This window comes from Pieris rapae, chromosome 11 (assembly GCF_905147795.1).
Source record: "Pieris rapae chromosome 11, ilPieRapa1.1, whole genome shotgun sequence".
NCBI lineage: Eukaryota > Metazoa > Arthropoda > Insecta > Lepidoptera > Pieridae > Pieris > Pieris rapae.
Genome location: NC_059519.1, coordinates 759,873 through 776,521, shown reverse-complemented (window position 1 = coordinate 776,521; position 16,649 = coordinate 759,873). Strand labels below are relative to the sequence as shown.

The window sequence follows — 16,649 nt, the reverse complement described above, 5'->3', positions numbered from 1 at the left end:
GCAAATCTCATTCAACCGATAGGAAGCCAGATATTCGCGAAAAACCGATTTTTGTGACCTTTGACCTTGAATATCTTAAGACGCGGACACGATAACGATTGTGACTTTTGAGACAACATTTAGAATGACAAAACAAAGGTTCATACCAATTTTCAGCTTATTATCTTTCATTCCGAGGTTGACCCCTTTTCTTACCTAATATGACTGGGCTACTAGATAAATTGCCTCTTTGCTGTAGTAGAGAGATAAGTAATTTAAGTCTATTCTTATTTACTAAAAAGGTTATTTAACATTAATAAGTGTTCGAATAACACTTCTTCTTATCAAGGATTAACTTTAGGTGAGGTAAGGTACAAAAGGAATGTAAATAAAACGATATCACGTGATCACCCACCAAGTTGCGTTTCGTGAGCTGCGTAGACGTGTAAAAGAGGCAGAACCGGCATCAAACTGGCGAGTAGCCTCCACCAACATTTCTCACTGAGGACTAGTCTCCCGCGGAGTAGGTATAACATTACTTCGGAAGCACTTTCCTGAACCTGGAATTTCAAAGATTAATCGCAGCATTAAGAAGGGTATTTAAATACTTTTTGTTTTGATTGAAAAAAAATTAATTAATTCACTTGGGAAACGTAAATTAATACAGCTAAATCCAACTAAAATATCAAATTTAAATCGAGTGTTACAAAGTTAATTTAAAGTCTTCCATTCTTGCTTTTATTTATTAGTTATTGATTTGAAAAACATCTCCTATTTTAAATTTTGAACACGTCTGACGTGTTTTCAAGTATATGTGAAACAATAAGATTTTCCCGTATATCTTGATTTTCCTTGAGTTGCCTTTCACGTGTTTTCGCGCCACGCTATTAAAGTCCTAGGTTCGATCCCGGCTGTGCACCAATGGACTTTCAGTATATCTTTTCACATTAGCTTGAACGGTGAAGGAAACATCATCAGAAAAACGGTTTGCCTTACACCCAAAAAGATGACAGCGTATATCAGGCACAGAAGACAGATAACCTACTTGTCCGCCCATATCTAAAAAGATTTTAATGCAAAAACCCTACGAACATTCCTAAGCAAGGATGTTTTTGTCCAAACTTTTTTATGTTTATTAAAACTGTCTTAGATTTGACATACAGGAGTTTTAATTGCGGTCTTGACTCTGAAACTCAAGGTCTAAACAAAACTTGTTGTTGTGTTTAGTCAAAAACAGATTTTAATTTTAAGAAATAATTTTTACTCACCTCTTTATTACTACACGATAGACCCTGACAGCATATCTCAGTTAGAACACCAACATCACACAACAAATTCAAACTCATTTCATTTTCCGACTTGAAAGCTGCCTTAACCATATTCTCCAATATTTTATAGAACACCCCTTGAACCCAGGGGATGCTGTGAGCCATAAGCGATAATGCTATATCCCTGGCTATTGACCAATCATCGCCATCGAACTTCTTCGCCATCAAAACCTCTGCTATGTCAGTTAAAAATCTCTCATTTCTATATATATGAAGCACTGGTATGGCATTTTTAATAATTGATAGTATATTTTGGTTGTTCCCAGGTTTCTGCATAAACTCCACCGCATGATCCATGCTTGTGAATATTTTCTTTAGTTCCCGGTATCTGCTTTTGAATTCTTGGTCTACGGCTGATTGTGCACACTGAAATGAGACATATTCCTTGAGCGTTAAGATTTAAATATAATGTTGATTTCAAAGGCAATACGTTGATCTAGGTGCGTGTACGTTATGTACGTGCACGTGTGTGAAGATGGAAAATTTAGAAATCGTTTATTTAAAACGAACAAAGTTTCGTGGTAAACGGATTTTACTGTTTATTAAGATTTTAAATCTGGACACAAAACTCACCTGTAAAACAACAGACATTCTCTTATTTAGCTCTGGATAAAAAATATCGATTCCCGGGTCCAAAAGGCCCATTTGTAGAGCTGTACACAAGGAAGTTGGCGGAAGAGGGGATTTCCTTGCCCAATACAGCAATTCAGCTGCACATGATAAAAGTCTAAACCAAGCTACTCTATGCTGTAATCTCTCTTGGTCTGACTGGTACAAATTGCTGTAAAATTATATTCAGTATGTTGTATGTTTGGCACTGCAGTGTGTCATTATAAATATTTTATTCATAAAAATTAGGTAATAAAGTACTAGTTCGAAATAGATATATTTTTAATTCATTTTGTTGAAAAGCGGCTACCATCAAAACTACAGCGAAATAATTTTAATGAATAAAAAAGTTTTTTATATTATTGTTATTAATGATATGTAAATGAAATTCATCTAATTTTATGTATGAATTAAATTAATCTCGTATATAATTACTACATGTATGTTCATTTAATCAGAAAAAGATCAGTGGCTTAAATTTTATACACTGTATAATGTTGTATAATGTATAATGCTTTTTTCAAAAAATCATCCACTTTTAATCGTATAAATTTATGTCTAACTCTTTTTAGCGTCGCTTTTTCGTTACATCATCTTTCAAATCACAACGATACTAAATAAGTTATAAATTCAAAAATAATAATTAACTTACTGATACTTCATTAAAAGGTCACCCAACATCCGCATTGTCATGCAACTTTTATGAGCTATATCCCTTTCAACCTTCGATGAGTGATCCGACACCCAGAAACTGTCATCCACAAGGTCCAAGAGTAACTTTGTAAGTTCTTCCACTAAACATATACATAAACTTAGCTCCTTCTGAAAAAAATTATTCAATCTCATATAAAATATTGAGTATAATTGGTCACTTTAAGATTTTCTTTGTATGGAAAATTTAGACTATATCCTATTGTATCAACTCTTACGTAGGCGACGAATCTTTGAGGATATGGGTAGTGAAGATTCAATGTTATCTTGGCTTGCTCACGATGAAGAAGCATTTCATTAACACAATGTGTAAAAATATTGTTTATAACACGCTCATGGCATGACATCAACTCAAATCATTTATTCCAATTAGACCACCTAAAATGGGACTTTTAAATAAAATATAAGGATGATTCTAGTTGCCTCTCCTAAAAGGTAGTTTTGTGTGGAGAAGAGTGGGAAAGAAACTCCACACTTACACTTTTAAAATAGAATTTACATGTATTTGTAAACATCAGTTAAATTTTTATATGTGAAGACAATATATTCCCAGCATAAAATGACTATATAGGTCTAATATTGTATTGTTAGTAAACATGTTCCTCACATATTTACACATATTCACATGCTATGACAGCTTTATTAAGTTCCGTGCTCACTCACCATAGTCAAAATTTCTTTGTTGGTAGTTTCAATCTGTACACTCTTTGCCATAATACAGAGAATGTTGTGTGCTGTGTCTAATGCAAATATTGGTGCAGGCAACTGCCGCAATGCTGCTAATTTATCCTCATTTGGTGTTATTATTCTACCCACTATTTGTTCCAATTCCACATTCACATTATCATAAGAATCCCTGTTGTCATATGGTACCTAAAAATGAAATTTACCTAATTTTATCTGAACATATGGCATGGTATATTAAGTCAGACTTATGGAACAATAAATTTACAGCTACCCTCTTTTTAGAAGCCAATAATTGTACTATGTAAAGATTTTTTTTATATAGAACAGACATTTATTAACAGACTTAAACAAGAAGGATATCAGTTTGAATTGTATGCATGTTTATTTATTTATAAGTTTTTAAACAACATGGGCTTAATGGGTTTCTTGTCACTCCACCTGAGAGCGACCAATTTGATAAATGTATGGGGGTAGTATACACTGATATCAGGATATAGTTGAAGGGTATTAGAGGATAGCATCTACTGACAATTTTGTTAGTAACTTAATTGTATTTTATTGTGTTTTTTTGTTATTTTATAATTACCATTTTATTTTTAGTATGAGTTTGGCCATGGCTGTAAGTGAATAATTAAATAAATAACATGTTTACATAAAATTATACAAGAAAATATGACATCACAAATTTTACAAACATACACATCAATTATATTAAAACATAAGCAATTAAGTTCTAGAATAAGTATTGGTTTGTATAGTAATTGCATACGATTTTTAGGCCTCTGGAATAAGTCACATCAGTAATTATTAAGTAAGCTGAAATATACCAAATGATGTTTTTGAAAAAAGGCTATAATAATAAATTAAGTCTGGATTTCATTAAAATATGTTTATTAGTTTTTGATATATGAAAATTTTTAAGGTGACTACAGTGTATAAGCACAAGCACAATACCTAAGTAAAAAATGTTAACAAATATTGATATTTTTGTAAATTGCTTTTTAATAGATTTTAGTTCAATTAATTTAATAATAATAAAATTTGTTACCTTACTATGTTCACATATAAGTTCTGCAGATAACAGCTGTTTTAACCGTTTATGGAGTGATTTTGTTATACACAATAGTACATGCAATGCTTCACTGGGAGAACTGCCCAATTGCCCATCAGATATAGCTAGTAAGGCCTAAATAAAAATTATTATAACTACTAAATAATGAATAAAACATAAAATAAAATATTCAACTGTAATGATAGAATAATCAATTTAAAAAAAATAAATTGAATTAATTAGACATGTGCTTATTGAATAAGAATAAACCCCACAACACACTTGGTTTAATAAAGTGAATTTGAGAATTGAAATTAAAGCACTTCTAAGAAATATGCCCTGCCATGCCATTATAATCCAGTATATCCAAAAGTCACCAACTGACTTTAGTGACTTGGGATTTTATGGTTATCATACACATTTAGCCTAGTTGTATGGTTGGTGGACTCAGTTTTTGCACTTAGACTCATAAACGGTCCATTGTGTCGAAAGTCCTGGCTAATTAGGCCAGCCTTCTCCCAGAAGCACAGAAGTTTCTTGGTTACGTCGCAAGCTTTACGGAGCGATCTCACTGCTCTAAAGTTTCTCAGTTGTCTTTTAATAATCAGTTTTTACCTTAATAATAGATGGTCTATTCAAAAATATTTCTGCAGAAAAATCACTAAGAAAGACATCTCTGATAAATCTACAGCAACGCCGGGTAGACTTTACAATCTTCAGGGAATCTTCAATAAGAACAATTGTTTTATAATCAGATGGGCTTAATACAACCCATGGAAAGAGAATCACATTTACGCCATTAGATTGAATACTGAAAGGCAATATTAATAAATAAATGATACAGTTAATTATTAGCATTCTATGTTTAAATTTAGATATTACTCAACAGTTTGTTTAACTACAACAAAACTTACTTGTGGTTACTATTATATTCATGTAAAACGGAATCTGCTTCTGATGTCAAATTTCTGTTTGAGTTACATTCTTCATTAGGTAATCCTCCACTTTCATAATTCGAGCTACAACATTTATATTTAAAAATGTAATACATTTGTATGAATGGTTTTACACAATATGCAATGTATATTCAAACTTACTTTATACTAGAAGTAGAAGGAATATTCAGTCTTGGTATGTTCATATTATCAGAAGATTCTACAGTGTTAAGAAACTTTAGGGAATCTACAATTTCTTCAAACAGTTCTAAAGAGTTTCTTTCAACTTTAGGCTTTATTTTATATAAAACTTCTAACATTTGATGTATGTTATATTCCCTTACAGCATAATTACCACCTTTTGTCTGTAAATACATTATCAATTTAATATAGATTTTTGATGATTTAAATTATATAACAGTCCATTATGAAGTTTTTCTAATACATTTTGTGCGCATACTTTACAAGATATGTTTCACCTAGATTACCTTTATAAGCCTGAGTAACAATTCTAAAGCTTCCCGCTGCATTGAAGGTTGTTGTTGAATATTAAACCAAGCAAGAAGAGCTTCTAAAAGTTCACTATTACTGCGTAATTCATCGTTTAAAGTCCAACCTAACTGCATTTTAGCAAAAAGCAGTTGTAAAGAACGTTCACGTATTTCTTGCAATGGGTGACCTGGAAGAAATCTTTAATTATAGATAGAATATGCCAACTTTAACAAACTGTTCGTTAGAAAAAGGAACTTTATCAAGCATTTCAATAAAAAATAATAAGCACTGCTTAAAACGTACTCAATTTCTTAATATATGTAGAAAGTATTTCATTTGTGTCCATTATAGTGTAGTTTTAAGTTCTTAACATACTGAAAGTCTAAAAAAAACAAAAAATCAACAAAAATCAACAAACAAATCGTTAAAACTTAAAAAGAGTTCCGCAGCCCGCCGCCCGCACAGACTAGATTAAACTAGACATTACTAAACATTTTGACAGATTTTAACTTAGTGTTTCTTTTTATAATGTTTTTTTTTTGCAATTTTATAGGACTTTTACGTATAATCTAATTCACAAATTATATATCAAGAATACATGTGTTTGACTATCACAAAACCAACCAAACCGTTCAAAATATCAAGAACTTCTTTAAAGTGTTTTAAACTTTATCATAATGTGACCTTTAACGGACTAATATTGATTACTTAATTATTATTTACGATTCTTATAAATTATATAAGTGCAACTAACTTAGTAACTTTATTACTGATTCATCTAATATACGGAGCAATAGTGCACTATGGTGTATTTATAAAATTATCGAGTCGCTATCTAAACAATAAAGGTACGGATAGACGTGCTCATTACTAGCACGAAAGCATGCTTTTATTGAGCAAGTGCTCATTAGTAGCACGTGTGTAAAGTAATGAGCATGCTAATTTTGAGCGTGCTCAAAAATCAAACGTCGTTTGATTTTCGAGCATGCTACCTGAGGCGCGAGTAGGTGGGGGGCGTGCTCCGAGCACGTCTGAACATGTTTGCTTATTAGCATGCTTCAATCCATTTTGTCTCGATCTGCGGCGGATGACTGTTTTATGCAACTAATTGATGTAATTAATTAAAATTAAACCCGCAATATGTCGCGTTGGGGAGAAGAAAAAGGACATGAATGATTCAAGTTTAACAATGAAAATAATTAAAACTAAAATTAAAAACCTAAGATCTATGTATCACGCCGAAGTTTTGGCCGAGAGCCTGGTGCCAAACAGCACGTCTGTCCGTAGGTTTGCTTTGAGCATGCCTATTTAGGAGTATGCTTTAAATCAAGCTTGCTTATTTCTTGAAAATGTGAACAGTTTGCAGAGCATGCTAATTTTAAGCAAGCTTATTAGCATGCTTTTTTTGAGCACGTCTGTCAGTACCTTTAACATTGTACTTTGTGTTATTTGGTTTAAACTGTTCTACCTCACCTTTTAACTACAATGATAAGATCGCCTTAAATTATATAATAAAATTCACAGTATATAAATATAAATAATATAACTTATTTTCCTCCAAATATCACGGAGGTGTTCGATTCAAGGTCCCCCTAGACTCCTACATACTCAGTATAATCAAATTGTAGGGTATTGACTATTAGATCCAACCCTATTTTACTCCTGTGCAAATTTTTATCCTGTGGTTTTTTGGGGTTCCCTATAATTTATAAACTACTGCTTCTACTAGATTATAAATTTATAGCTGTTTTGACTTTTGATTCCATTTTCCCATCTATTACGGCTGGCCTAGAGAGGCCAGAGACCGGAGGCGGAGCCCTACATTTGTAAACAAACGTTATTGTTATTACTATCTAGGCATATGCATTAGTACATTACAGGTGATTATAAAATAAAATGTTATTGTTAATACTTTTTTAATAGAAGTGTTTTTACTTTGGTAATTTAGTTATATAAAATATTGATCGATAATTTAAGCGGAGGCTAGTAATAGTCTTCAAATTTTGAATCTCAATTTACGTTGATTTAACCTATGTTCACAGTTTTGGTTTTGAATAATATTGTTTCAAATGGCTGATGTTAAGTCTTTGCTAAAAGAAGCAAGGAAACTTTTAGATGAAAAAAGTTACAAAGATGCTCAGGAGACCTGCAAAAACATTCTTAGAAAAGACAAACATAATTATTTAGCCCTTGTTTTACTTGGTAAATCATTGCAAGATTCAGATCAGGCTCCATTAGCATATCAAAAAGCAATTGCAAGCAAACCTGCTTTACCACTTGCATGGCAAGGATTAGCAAACTACTATGAAAGAAAAGGTGATAATAGCTCTGAAAATAAACTATTAGATATCTATAAGGAAATTTTAAAACTCCCATTAGAAGAAGAAAAAGCATTAGAAATTATCACAAAACTTGGTCAATTGGGATGTAAATTAAATGATAATAATGCATTATCTACGATTCTGAGTTACATACAGAAGTCATCAACTGAGAAACTTGGGAAAGCTGCTGAAGATGAATTACTTAAGCTTTTGAAAAATGGTGTCCGGTGTAAAGATTATGACATTGCCTTAATTTTAAGTATCCTGGATAAATATGTTTCATTAAATTCCGATATTCAAATTTATTATGCAAAAGTTATCTTACAAAAACCAGATTTTGCATGTGCAGTAGAAGAAGTCATTAATTTAGAATTTTTCTCTAAAAATGTGAGTCTCAGAGAATGGCTATGTAAAGAGTTGTGTTCCTATTACATTCACGAAAATTCCTTCAAAAACTTTGACATGGAAAAAAATATTAAATTAATTATTCAAGGAATTGAAAATTCTAAATATCCAGGATTATTAAAAAGCATGCTGTATTATGAAAAGGGACTTTATGTAGAAGCTTATAAACTATCAGTCCCTTTAATAAATTATCAAATTGTAGATGAAGTTGAAGCTACATTTATAATAAGATGTACAATGATGTTGAATAAATGGCAAGTTGCTCAAAAACTTGCTACAAATTTTTTAATGAAAGTTAAGGAGCCTGCATTTGAGGCAACTTTAAAAAAATTCTTATTTCTATCCCTCTATGAGCAACAAAAATGGAAACAGGCTATGGCTGTGGGAAATGAGATTTCTTTAGATGCTTTGTCTGAAAAGGAACAAGCTGCTTTAGCTAAATGCTATATTGAAAGTAACGAACAAACACAAGATATTGTGCATAACCTTCAAAATACTGAATATTTCTCCCAACTAAAAGCTCTCTCAAATATGAAACAGGGAAAATTTGAAGAAGCTGTTGCTTTATTAGAACAGGATTCATCACAAAATCCACTTAATTTATTTTATTTAGGAAAATGCTATTGGGCATTAAATCAATATGAGAATTGCTTATTGAATTTATTAAAATCTGCAAAGATGAATACAGAACACGCTGATACATTTTTATATTTAGGTCATTATTATAATTATTTCAAACAAGATTTTAATAAGGCTAAAAAGTGCTATGAAAAAGCACACAGTTTAAACAATACTGAGGAAGAAATAATAAAATGCCTAAGTTATGTGTATTGTAAACTAGGACTTAAGGATTTAGATTTTGAATTATTAAGAGCAAACCAAGATTCATGTGAATTGTGGGTTAATTTTAGACTTGGTCTTCATTATTTAAATAAAAGAGAGTGGGAAAATGCTATATTACAATTCAGGAATGTTATTAAAAGTAATAAAACTCATGTCATGGCATTTGAATGCTTAGCAGATGCCTACTACTCAAGGGGTTCATATACATCATCTTTGAAAGCATATAAAAAAGTGATTTCTATGGATAAAAGTCGAAAAAATCATTGTTTGACTAGAATTGGTTACATTCATTGTTTACTAACAGAGTATGAAGAGGCCATTGCTACATTTGCTGAAGTCATCAAAGTAGACCCTTGTTCAATTTTAGCATTAAAAGGCCTGGCAGAAACATGGATTAAAGTGGCTAAGAAAAAAGCATCTTTTAAATTATATGGGTCTGCACAAAATTCTGCTCAGTATGCTATTGATTATATCTCAAAAGGTATTTGTATAGCCAAACAATATGTATGTTTTTGGAATTTGTTGGCAAGTGCATTGATTTTTATAACTTCACTACCAGACACATATTCATATGTGTATCTAAAAAGTGCATTTGATGAAGAAAGCAATATTTCTAGAAAGGACAAATTAGAGATATTCCCACAAGCTCTTGCCTGCTTCTCTAGGGTTGCTAAACTAAACAACCTGAATTGTTCATATGATTTAGCAGTAACTTATCTTGTATTTTATCATGCATCACAGTCAAAGACGCATTTGCAAATTTCATATAAATTAGCTTTAGCATGCATTAACTTAAAACCTTCATCTTGGCGAAATTGGAATTTACTTGCAAAAGTATGTGTTTTAATGAAGAAATTCAATATAGCTCAACATTGTTTTATAAAAGCATTATTAGTTACTAGAAAGTGGTCTGTAGCTAAAGTCTGGTGCAATTTAGGAACTTTGTATATCAAGGTTAAATTGTATAAATTAGCCAATTATTGCTTTTGGCGTGGACAATCAACTTTGCCATCATATCCCCAAAGCTGGATAGGTCAAGGATTGATTGCAGAAACTATAAGAGAAGAAGAGGCTATGGATCTATTTCGACATGCATCCAGACTTGGTTACCATCCCGAAAGTGCCCTTGGGTATGCAGACTGGGTTTGTAGAACTCTTAAAAATATTAACTACCCAGATAACCGGGAATTGTGTTATATCATAGATGGATTGTATGCTATTACATATAGTATAGATCTTATGGAATGGTTTTTAACCTATGAACCTGAAAATGCTTGCGCCCTAAATATTATTGCCATTTTACAAGAGAGAATTGGACTCCTCCAAGTAGCACTGGAGTATTACAAAAAATCATTGCAATTCAGTGAAGAAGATAAACAGAACCTTATTAAACTAAATATTGCTAGGCTTTTGAATAGACTTGAAAAATATGATGAGGCAATTACTACTTACCAAAGTATTACAGAAGCAAGTCTGGATTCTACTTGTGGCTTAGCTTTGGCATTATTTAAAAAAGGTTTGTTTGAAGAGTCCTATGCAGCCTATGATACAGCTTTACATTGGTTAAGTAATAATGATGATGAAAAATCAGAACTTTTAGTTGCAATGGCAGGTATTATTTACATGCACAAAGGAATTGATGATGCCAAGACAATATTATTTCACAGCATTCAAGTTTCACAGAAGAAACCTACTCCATTCAGTCTTTTTGCAATTTGTTCTTTGGGAATATTACATTCTGACCAAAGCCTATCTAAGCTGGCTTTAGGTGAACTGCAAAAATACGAAAGAGATAGTAAATTTGGATATGACATTGGATTCCTAAAGTCCTATCTAATATTCTTGAATGATATAGATCATGCAATAAAAATAATAAGTGAATCTATCCATGATCATCCAAGTGATGCTAAATTATGGTACTCCATGGCACAATATTGTTTACAATCACCAAACAATAAATCTATGGTTGCTAGTTGCTGTGCTCAGAGAGCAATTTGCTTGTTTCAAAACAGTTATTCTGAATTTAATATAAGTAAAATGTTGGCAACTGCTAGTGTTGCTGAAAACCTATCTGGGAACACTGATAAGGCTTTAATTTTGGCAAAGAAGGGTTTACATTTATATCCATGCCAAACAGAAATATGGGCAGCAACATTATTTTCAATATTACAAACAAAATATGATAAAAGTTGGATCTTTGCTGCATCAAACCACATAAGAAAAAAATTAAATGCAACACGTGCAATGACAAGATGGCTGAATCTACTTGAAAAGAAGTTAGGAAAGTAAGAATAAACATCTAACATTTTAAATTATAATAATGAACTTCAAATCTTGATTATAAATAAAATACACAATTTTACTAACAAACTTTATTGAATAAATTATGTATATCATTTTGTTGTAATTTTAAACTTATCACCAACCCTTCTAAATACTGCGAGAAATTTTTCTCCATTATTTCTAGACACTTTTTGACCCTCTTCTGTACTTTCAAAAAGTTTTTCTACAATTTTATCATCTTTCTAAAACAACAGATAAAGCTCAAGTTAATATTACACCAATTATTAATATACTATATATTTCAAAACTAAAACATTCTTACCAGTTCACCATCAGAAATTCTTTCAAATAATTCATGTTCCTCAAAATGCTTAACCATCCATTCATGTAGATCTTTTACATCAGTTATAGTATACACAATACCCTAAAAATAATAAAATAGTTCTTAGTCACACCACATACACCAAAATTTAAAAGTAATTAATTGAAAACACCTATTTGTCCAACTATTGAACATGTTTTATTTTTCGAATCTTAAGAAAAGACAAAAATATTGCCATGATTAGTAAAAGTAAAATTATGTATGTTAAACAGTTAAGCAAAATTTTACAAAATATCATAACTAATTACCTGTTCAGCTAGAACATATGCATATTCTGAAAGTAGCCACTTGTTAATGACCCTCCATTTATGTTTTGATTTCTTAAAATGGGGATCTGGGTATAGGAAAAACATTTTTTTTATCTGAAAGCAAGTTTATTTATTGAGCCAGAAATTTTTAATCATAGTAAAAATATATAAGGTCATATCTAAAAAATTATATAATGGATAGTAACTAATCAAACCACCACTTGGTTTAAAGCTTGCGGTCAAACATTTGATTCATGACTGCACCAATACATTTTATTTTAAATTTACAATTAGAACAAGATTATATTGCCTGAAAACTCTCATATCTAGAATAAACAAGGAAATAAAATTATCAAAAACCACATGCAATTTGAGGCCAAGGCCAATAAATAGGCTATAATATATTGTTTATATATATATAGACTTTCATTCTATGTGCACATTTAACATTTGCTCGAATGGTGAAGGAAAACATTGTGAAGAAACCAACAGGTCTTGGACCCAAAAAAAAAGTTGATGACATGGGTCAGGCATTAGAGGCTGATCACTAACTTGCCTATTAGATTTAAAAATGGTCATGAAACAGATTCAGATATCTGAGGCCAAGACCTAAAGAGGTTGTAGCTCTACTGTTTTTTTTAATTTTCTTTTATACAAAATGTTAGCAGGAATAGGTATAATCAGTATAGGTGGCAAGCAATTTGTACAATATAAACAGTTGAGAGACTACCATACCTGCCCCTTATGGAAGAAATTAGGTAAATATTTCATAGCATTTGTTCGTAAGACAGCAATATTTTGGAACTTTTCTGGATTTTGTGTTCTAAGAGCTTGAATTCTGTCATTTACATAATCTGATACCTTAACTCTTATTTCTAAACCTAATATCAGACTTTTCTCAAACATTGGAGAAAGGGTTACTGTAAAAGAAAGATTATTTAAAAATATGAGAAAGGTCAAATTTTACCATTAGCGTAGTAAATTGTACCCACCTAAAAGACCTCCATAACCACAACCAACATCTAAAAATTCAACTGCCTTGTTATTAAAACCGTTATTTATATCAGGGTATAACTCTGACCAATCGTATTCGTCTGGCTTTGAAGGGCTGTAAGTTAAAACAATTTAATTTACCTAAAAACCATTTTATTTACAACATATAAACAAGTTATTGTAGTTAACCTACTATTCAAAACAATGATCGGCCATCGGGTTAGAGTGTGCTCGTTGGCGATAATATTTTTTTTGAGGAAGAGCCATTTTGCTGTTAGTTATAGGCTCTAAACTGAAGTATAAGTTAAATTTGAATTTTTATACAATATTTTATATTATAATAACAATACATGTAACCCATGCCCGACTACCTTGAATGTTTTTCACTGTAGTTTGAAGTTTCAATTTTGCACAGACCAACTATCTATCTAAATGTATAAATTACGTTTAATGTTACTTTGACATTTCTTACTTATGAATGTGACAGCTTACAGTGGCGTTGACATTTTGAAAAAAAGTCATGGAGATTTTTTATTTATTTCGTTAACCATTTCTGCCATTGTATTATTTCAATATTTACTAACGATTTATCTTTTAACTTTATCGTTATAGTCAAGTGTTGCATTGTGCTTTTAATTTGTGAGTTGTGAAAATGTTAATAGAGCGAATTATAAACCATAATTTAATACAGAAAACCAAAACATAAAAAGCTTTGATCGTGCTGTGTGATGTATATAAAATCAATGCTATAAATCGTTATTACTGGTAAGTAATTACTTTAATCCTTTAGCATAATACGTATACATATAAATCTACCATTTAGCCTACTATTCACGAGTTTCAATATATTTCTTGAACTTATTTACCAAAATATAAACTTAGGTTTTAACAGATAGAATTTAAAGGTGCCCAGATGAGTCAGTCATTAATAAAAAAAATTACAATAAAGTTGGTGACTTCTTTGGTAACTGTACTTTAGTTTTTATATCAATTAAAGGCTAAAGTGAGCTTGTTTTCAGCTTCAAAAAATTATGATAATATTAGGAATAGATATAATAAATATCAAATCACAAATTGGTATATATAGGGATGGTATAATTGCATGTTTATGTACTTATAAGTAGTTAAGAAATTTTCTATAACAATACAGAAACTTTTTGGAAGAAAAACTGTCACTCATTGATCACTTGATAAACCAGACAACACCAAAAAACTTACTTAATTTAATTTAAACTTGTAACATTATTCACATTTAATAATGTACTTCTATTTAGCAGTGTACTACATACATACTGTGAACTCATACAGATTGATTCCGAGAATTGTTTAATGTTTTTTTTTAGGAACCTTGTACTAGTACATCATTTCTACATGATTTGTCACTGAAGTTAAGGTTTAAAATAAGTGTGTAACAATGACTAAGAGTTTAAGAATTTCCTTTAGTAGAAAAATGTTTGTAAAATTTAGCATTTAGAATGTACCATTTACAAAGAGTCACAGTTCACAAAGTAATTTAAAAACTCTATACCACTATTTTTTATACACAATGTCTCACTTGTTGTTTATTAACGAGTGATTATTTTGACGTGAACGCTTATCCACGTGCACTCGTCACTTCGTTGGTTGAAGTTTGTCATCGCCGCAGTCTACAAGCGGCGTCGACCGCGACACACGCCCGTCACTCAAAGGCTATCAAACCGAGTGTTATCATTTAGCGGAATTCTCGATACCCAAACGCTATTGTTTTGTGTTCCGTTTTATTAGTGATATAAACATGAAGAAAGCGGACTCCAACGCGAGCATAAAAAGGGGTTCGAGGTCGGCGCGGTTCACAGACAGTATATCGTCGTCTGATGAACCGGAAACTGAGAGGTTACTAGGTCTGAAGCAACCCACGGTGGTAGCATCAGGGGCACGGCGGGAATCTCTCACAGCACCACCGTCCCCCACTGACTACGCCAAGAAGCGCGATATTCCTCGCCATCACAATTACATGAACCATCTGCATCATCTCATTCACTGGAGAGATAAATGGACTGGTGAACCTCATAGAGCACACGAGGTACAGAGGTTAAGGCAATTTATTATTAAGCCCTGGTGAAATAAGCATGACTGTTGTATGGTACAATCGTTGTTTACCTTTAATAATTGTAAACGCTCCTTCCAGTATACGCGAATACCACATATTACATATTAAAATTGTTTAATAATTTTCATACAATATTATCAAAACTGGTGAGAGCCTTACCTTAAACAAGTTTTTGTGCTAGTTTTTAACCTTCAAGGCACCGTATTCGCGAACTTATCGTTTTTTATATTCAATTTTTAATTTCTATCGATTTTCTAACATCACAAATATTTATTGTATGGTTTTGTTAATTCAAAGAACCAAATACAACGTGACGTGACCATGGCCGTAATCATAAGGTAAAAACATAATCGAATGAGAACATGACGACGAACAAGGTCGTAAATCTAACCCAATGCAATTAAATATAAAAACATTATTCTGTAACCCGCCGAAAAATAACATTGAAATAAAACATTATAGCGCTCTTTTAGTTATATAAGTCGCTTACTATTCTGATTCGCATATACATTATTATTCAACGTTTATAGGTAAAAAAACATCTATAGTTAATTTAGTATATCTATATTAAAGTATAAGAAATGGATGTAAAGCTTACTTATAATCTTTTTGCATTATGCACAAACATGTTCTTGAATTCTAATAAATAAGTATGTTTATCTATTCCGTCCATCCTTCAATGTTACGATTGCGCATTGATAAATTGTGTTGACAACATAAATTTTACAACACAATTGCGTGTCTGCTATTTAATCCAGACAATTGACTTTATAAGCATTCCAAGAACCGAACAGGAGAGTTTAATAAGAAATGATGCATTGGGCTAACCAGCCCCAATGTCCTTTTACTGCTTCTCTTTATCAGATTGTCACTATCACCAAACTTTATTTAAAATAAGTTACGGTGGTGGTTCGATATTACGATTGATATTTATATATACATATATTCTCTTGAAACAATTTCCTCTTAAATTTAAAAACGAGATGGATAGGTGTCCGTACGTATGTCAAAGATATATTGGATTTTGATATACGAGTGTTATAGTTGCGCATTATCTTATAATCGTAAAACGACAGTTGTTAGACATTTTGTAAATTAATATTAGATAATAATAATATAGCCGAATTTATAAAACTCGATTTCCAATCTTTAACATATATTTACTACAGCGGAGTTCGGTGTGCCTCTTGGCAAAGGTGCCCTCTAACCCTTTCCCCATTTCAATTTTTCTCTAGTAGTCTACTGTTAATTTGAGTTCATCCTCCCACATTTTGGGTTGTCGTGTTCTACTTT

At 31.5% G+C, this 16,649-nt stretch overlaps 4 protein-coding genes across 6 annotated transcripts in view; 2 read left to right on the top strand and 2 right to left on the bottom strand.

Moving 5' to 3' along the window:
- Window positions 1-6,210, bottom strand: part of LOC110991554 (rotatin) — a 34,590-nt gene extending 28,380 nt beyond the window's left edge. The window contains exons 1-11 of the mRNA XM_022256933.2: window positions 6,096-6,210; window positions 5,789-5,979; window positions 5,463-5,665; window positions 5,280-5,384; window positions 4,981-5,176; window positions 4,363-4,500; window positions 3,291-3,500; window positions 2,569-2,738; window positions 1,881-2,088; window positions 1,248-1,673; window positions 395-539 (exon numbers count right to left, since the gene is read on the bottom strand). Of these exons, the coding sequence (XP_022112625.2) occupies window positions 395-539; window positions 1,248-1,673; window positions 1,881-2,088; window positions 2,569-2,738; window positions 3,291-3,500; window positions 4,363-4,500; window positions 4,981-5,176; window positions 5,280-5,384; window positions 5,463-5,665; window positions 5,789-5,979; window positions 6,096-6,138 (2,035 nt within the window). The 5' untranslated portion in view covers window positions 6,139-6,210. The remainder of the gene's footprint in view (window positions 1-394; window positions 540-1,247; window positions 1,674-1,880; window positions 2,089-2,568; window positions 2,739-3,290; window positions 3,501-4,362; window positions 4,501-4,980; window positions 5,177-5,279; window positions 5,385-5,462; window positions 5,666-5,788; window positions 5,980-6,095) is intronic.
- Window positions 6,211-7,482: 1,272 nt separating this feature from the next.
- Window positions 7,483-11,754, top strand: LOC110991567 (tetratricopeptide repeat protein 37). The gene is made up of 2 exons (XM_022256948.2): window positions 7,483-7,672; window positions 7,835-11,754. Exon 2 carries the CDS (start codon window positions 7,862-7,864, stop codon window positions 11,648-11,650), a length of 3,789 nt encoding a protein of 1,262 aa, XP_022112640.2. The 5' UTR covers window positions 7,483-7,672; window positions 7,835-7,861; the 3' UTR covers window positions 11,651-11,754.
- On the bottom strand, window positions 11,719-13,632 carry LOC110991568 (tRNA (guanine-N(7)-)-methyltransferase). Its single transcript, XM_022256949.2, has 6 exons — window positions 13,461-13,632; window positions 13,267-13,382; window positions 13,010-13,194; window positions 12,275-12,388; window positions 11,967-12,068; window positions 11,719-11,886 (listed from the first exon to the last, which is right to left on the bottom strand). Exons 1-6 carry the CDS (start codon window positions 13,532-13,534, stop codon window positions 11,755-11,757), a joined length of 723 nt encoding a protein of 240 aa, XP_022112641.2. The 5' UTR covers window positions 13,535-13,632; the 3' UTR covers window positions 11,719-11,754.
- Window positions 13,633-13,805: 173 nt separating this feature from the next.
- LOC110991564 (kinase D-interacting substrate of 220 kDa B) overlaps window positions 13,806-16,649 on the top strand; it is a 35,761-nt gene continuing 32,917 nt past the window's right edge. The window contains exon 1 of one of the 3 annotated variants that reach the window (XM_045629947.1): window positions 13,806-14,032. Coding sequence is in view for 1 of the 3 variants with exons in the window: in XM_045629942.1 (XP_045485898.1) it covers window positions 15,042-15,329 (288 nt within the window). In the remaining 2 variants the exon portion in view is untranslated. Of the gene's footprint in view, window positions 14,033-14,901; window positions 15,338-16,649 lie in introns of those variants that run through there. The other 2 variants (XM_045629942.1, XM_045629948.1) reach the window with 2 other exon arrangements.

What these genes read in the sequence shown, in the direction of transcription:
- LOC110991567 (XM_022256948.2), top strand. Translation starts at nt 7,862, where the DNA reads ATGGCTGATGTTAAGTCTTTGCTAAAAGAAGCAAGGAAACTTTTAGAT.
- LOC110991568 (XM_022256949.2), bottom strand. Translation starts at nt 13,534, where the DNA reads ATGGCTCTTCCTCAAAAAAAATATTATCGCCAACGAGCACACTCTAAC. An exon ending in TGGTTATGGAGGTCTTTTAG is followed by an intron (nt 13,195 to 13,266) that starts GTGGGTACAATT and finishes TTTCTTTTACAG; the next exon opens with TAACCCTTTCTCCAATGTTT. An exon ending in ATTTCTTCCATAAGGGGCAG is followed by an intron (nt 12,389 to 13,009) that starts GTATGGTAGTCT and finishes ACTTGCTTTCAG; the next exon opens with ATAAAAAAAATGTTTTTCCT.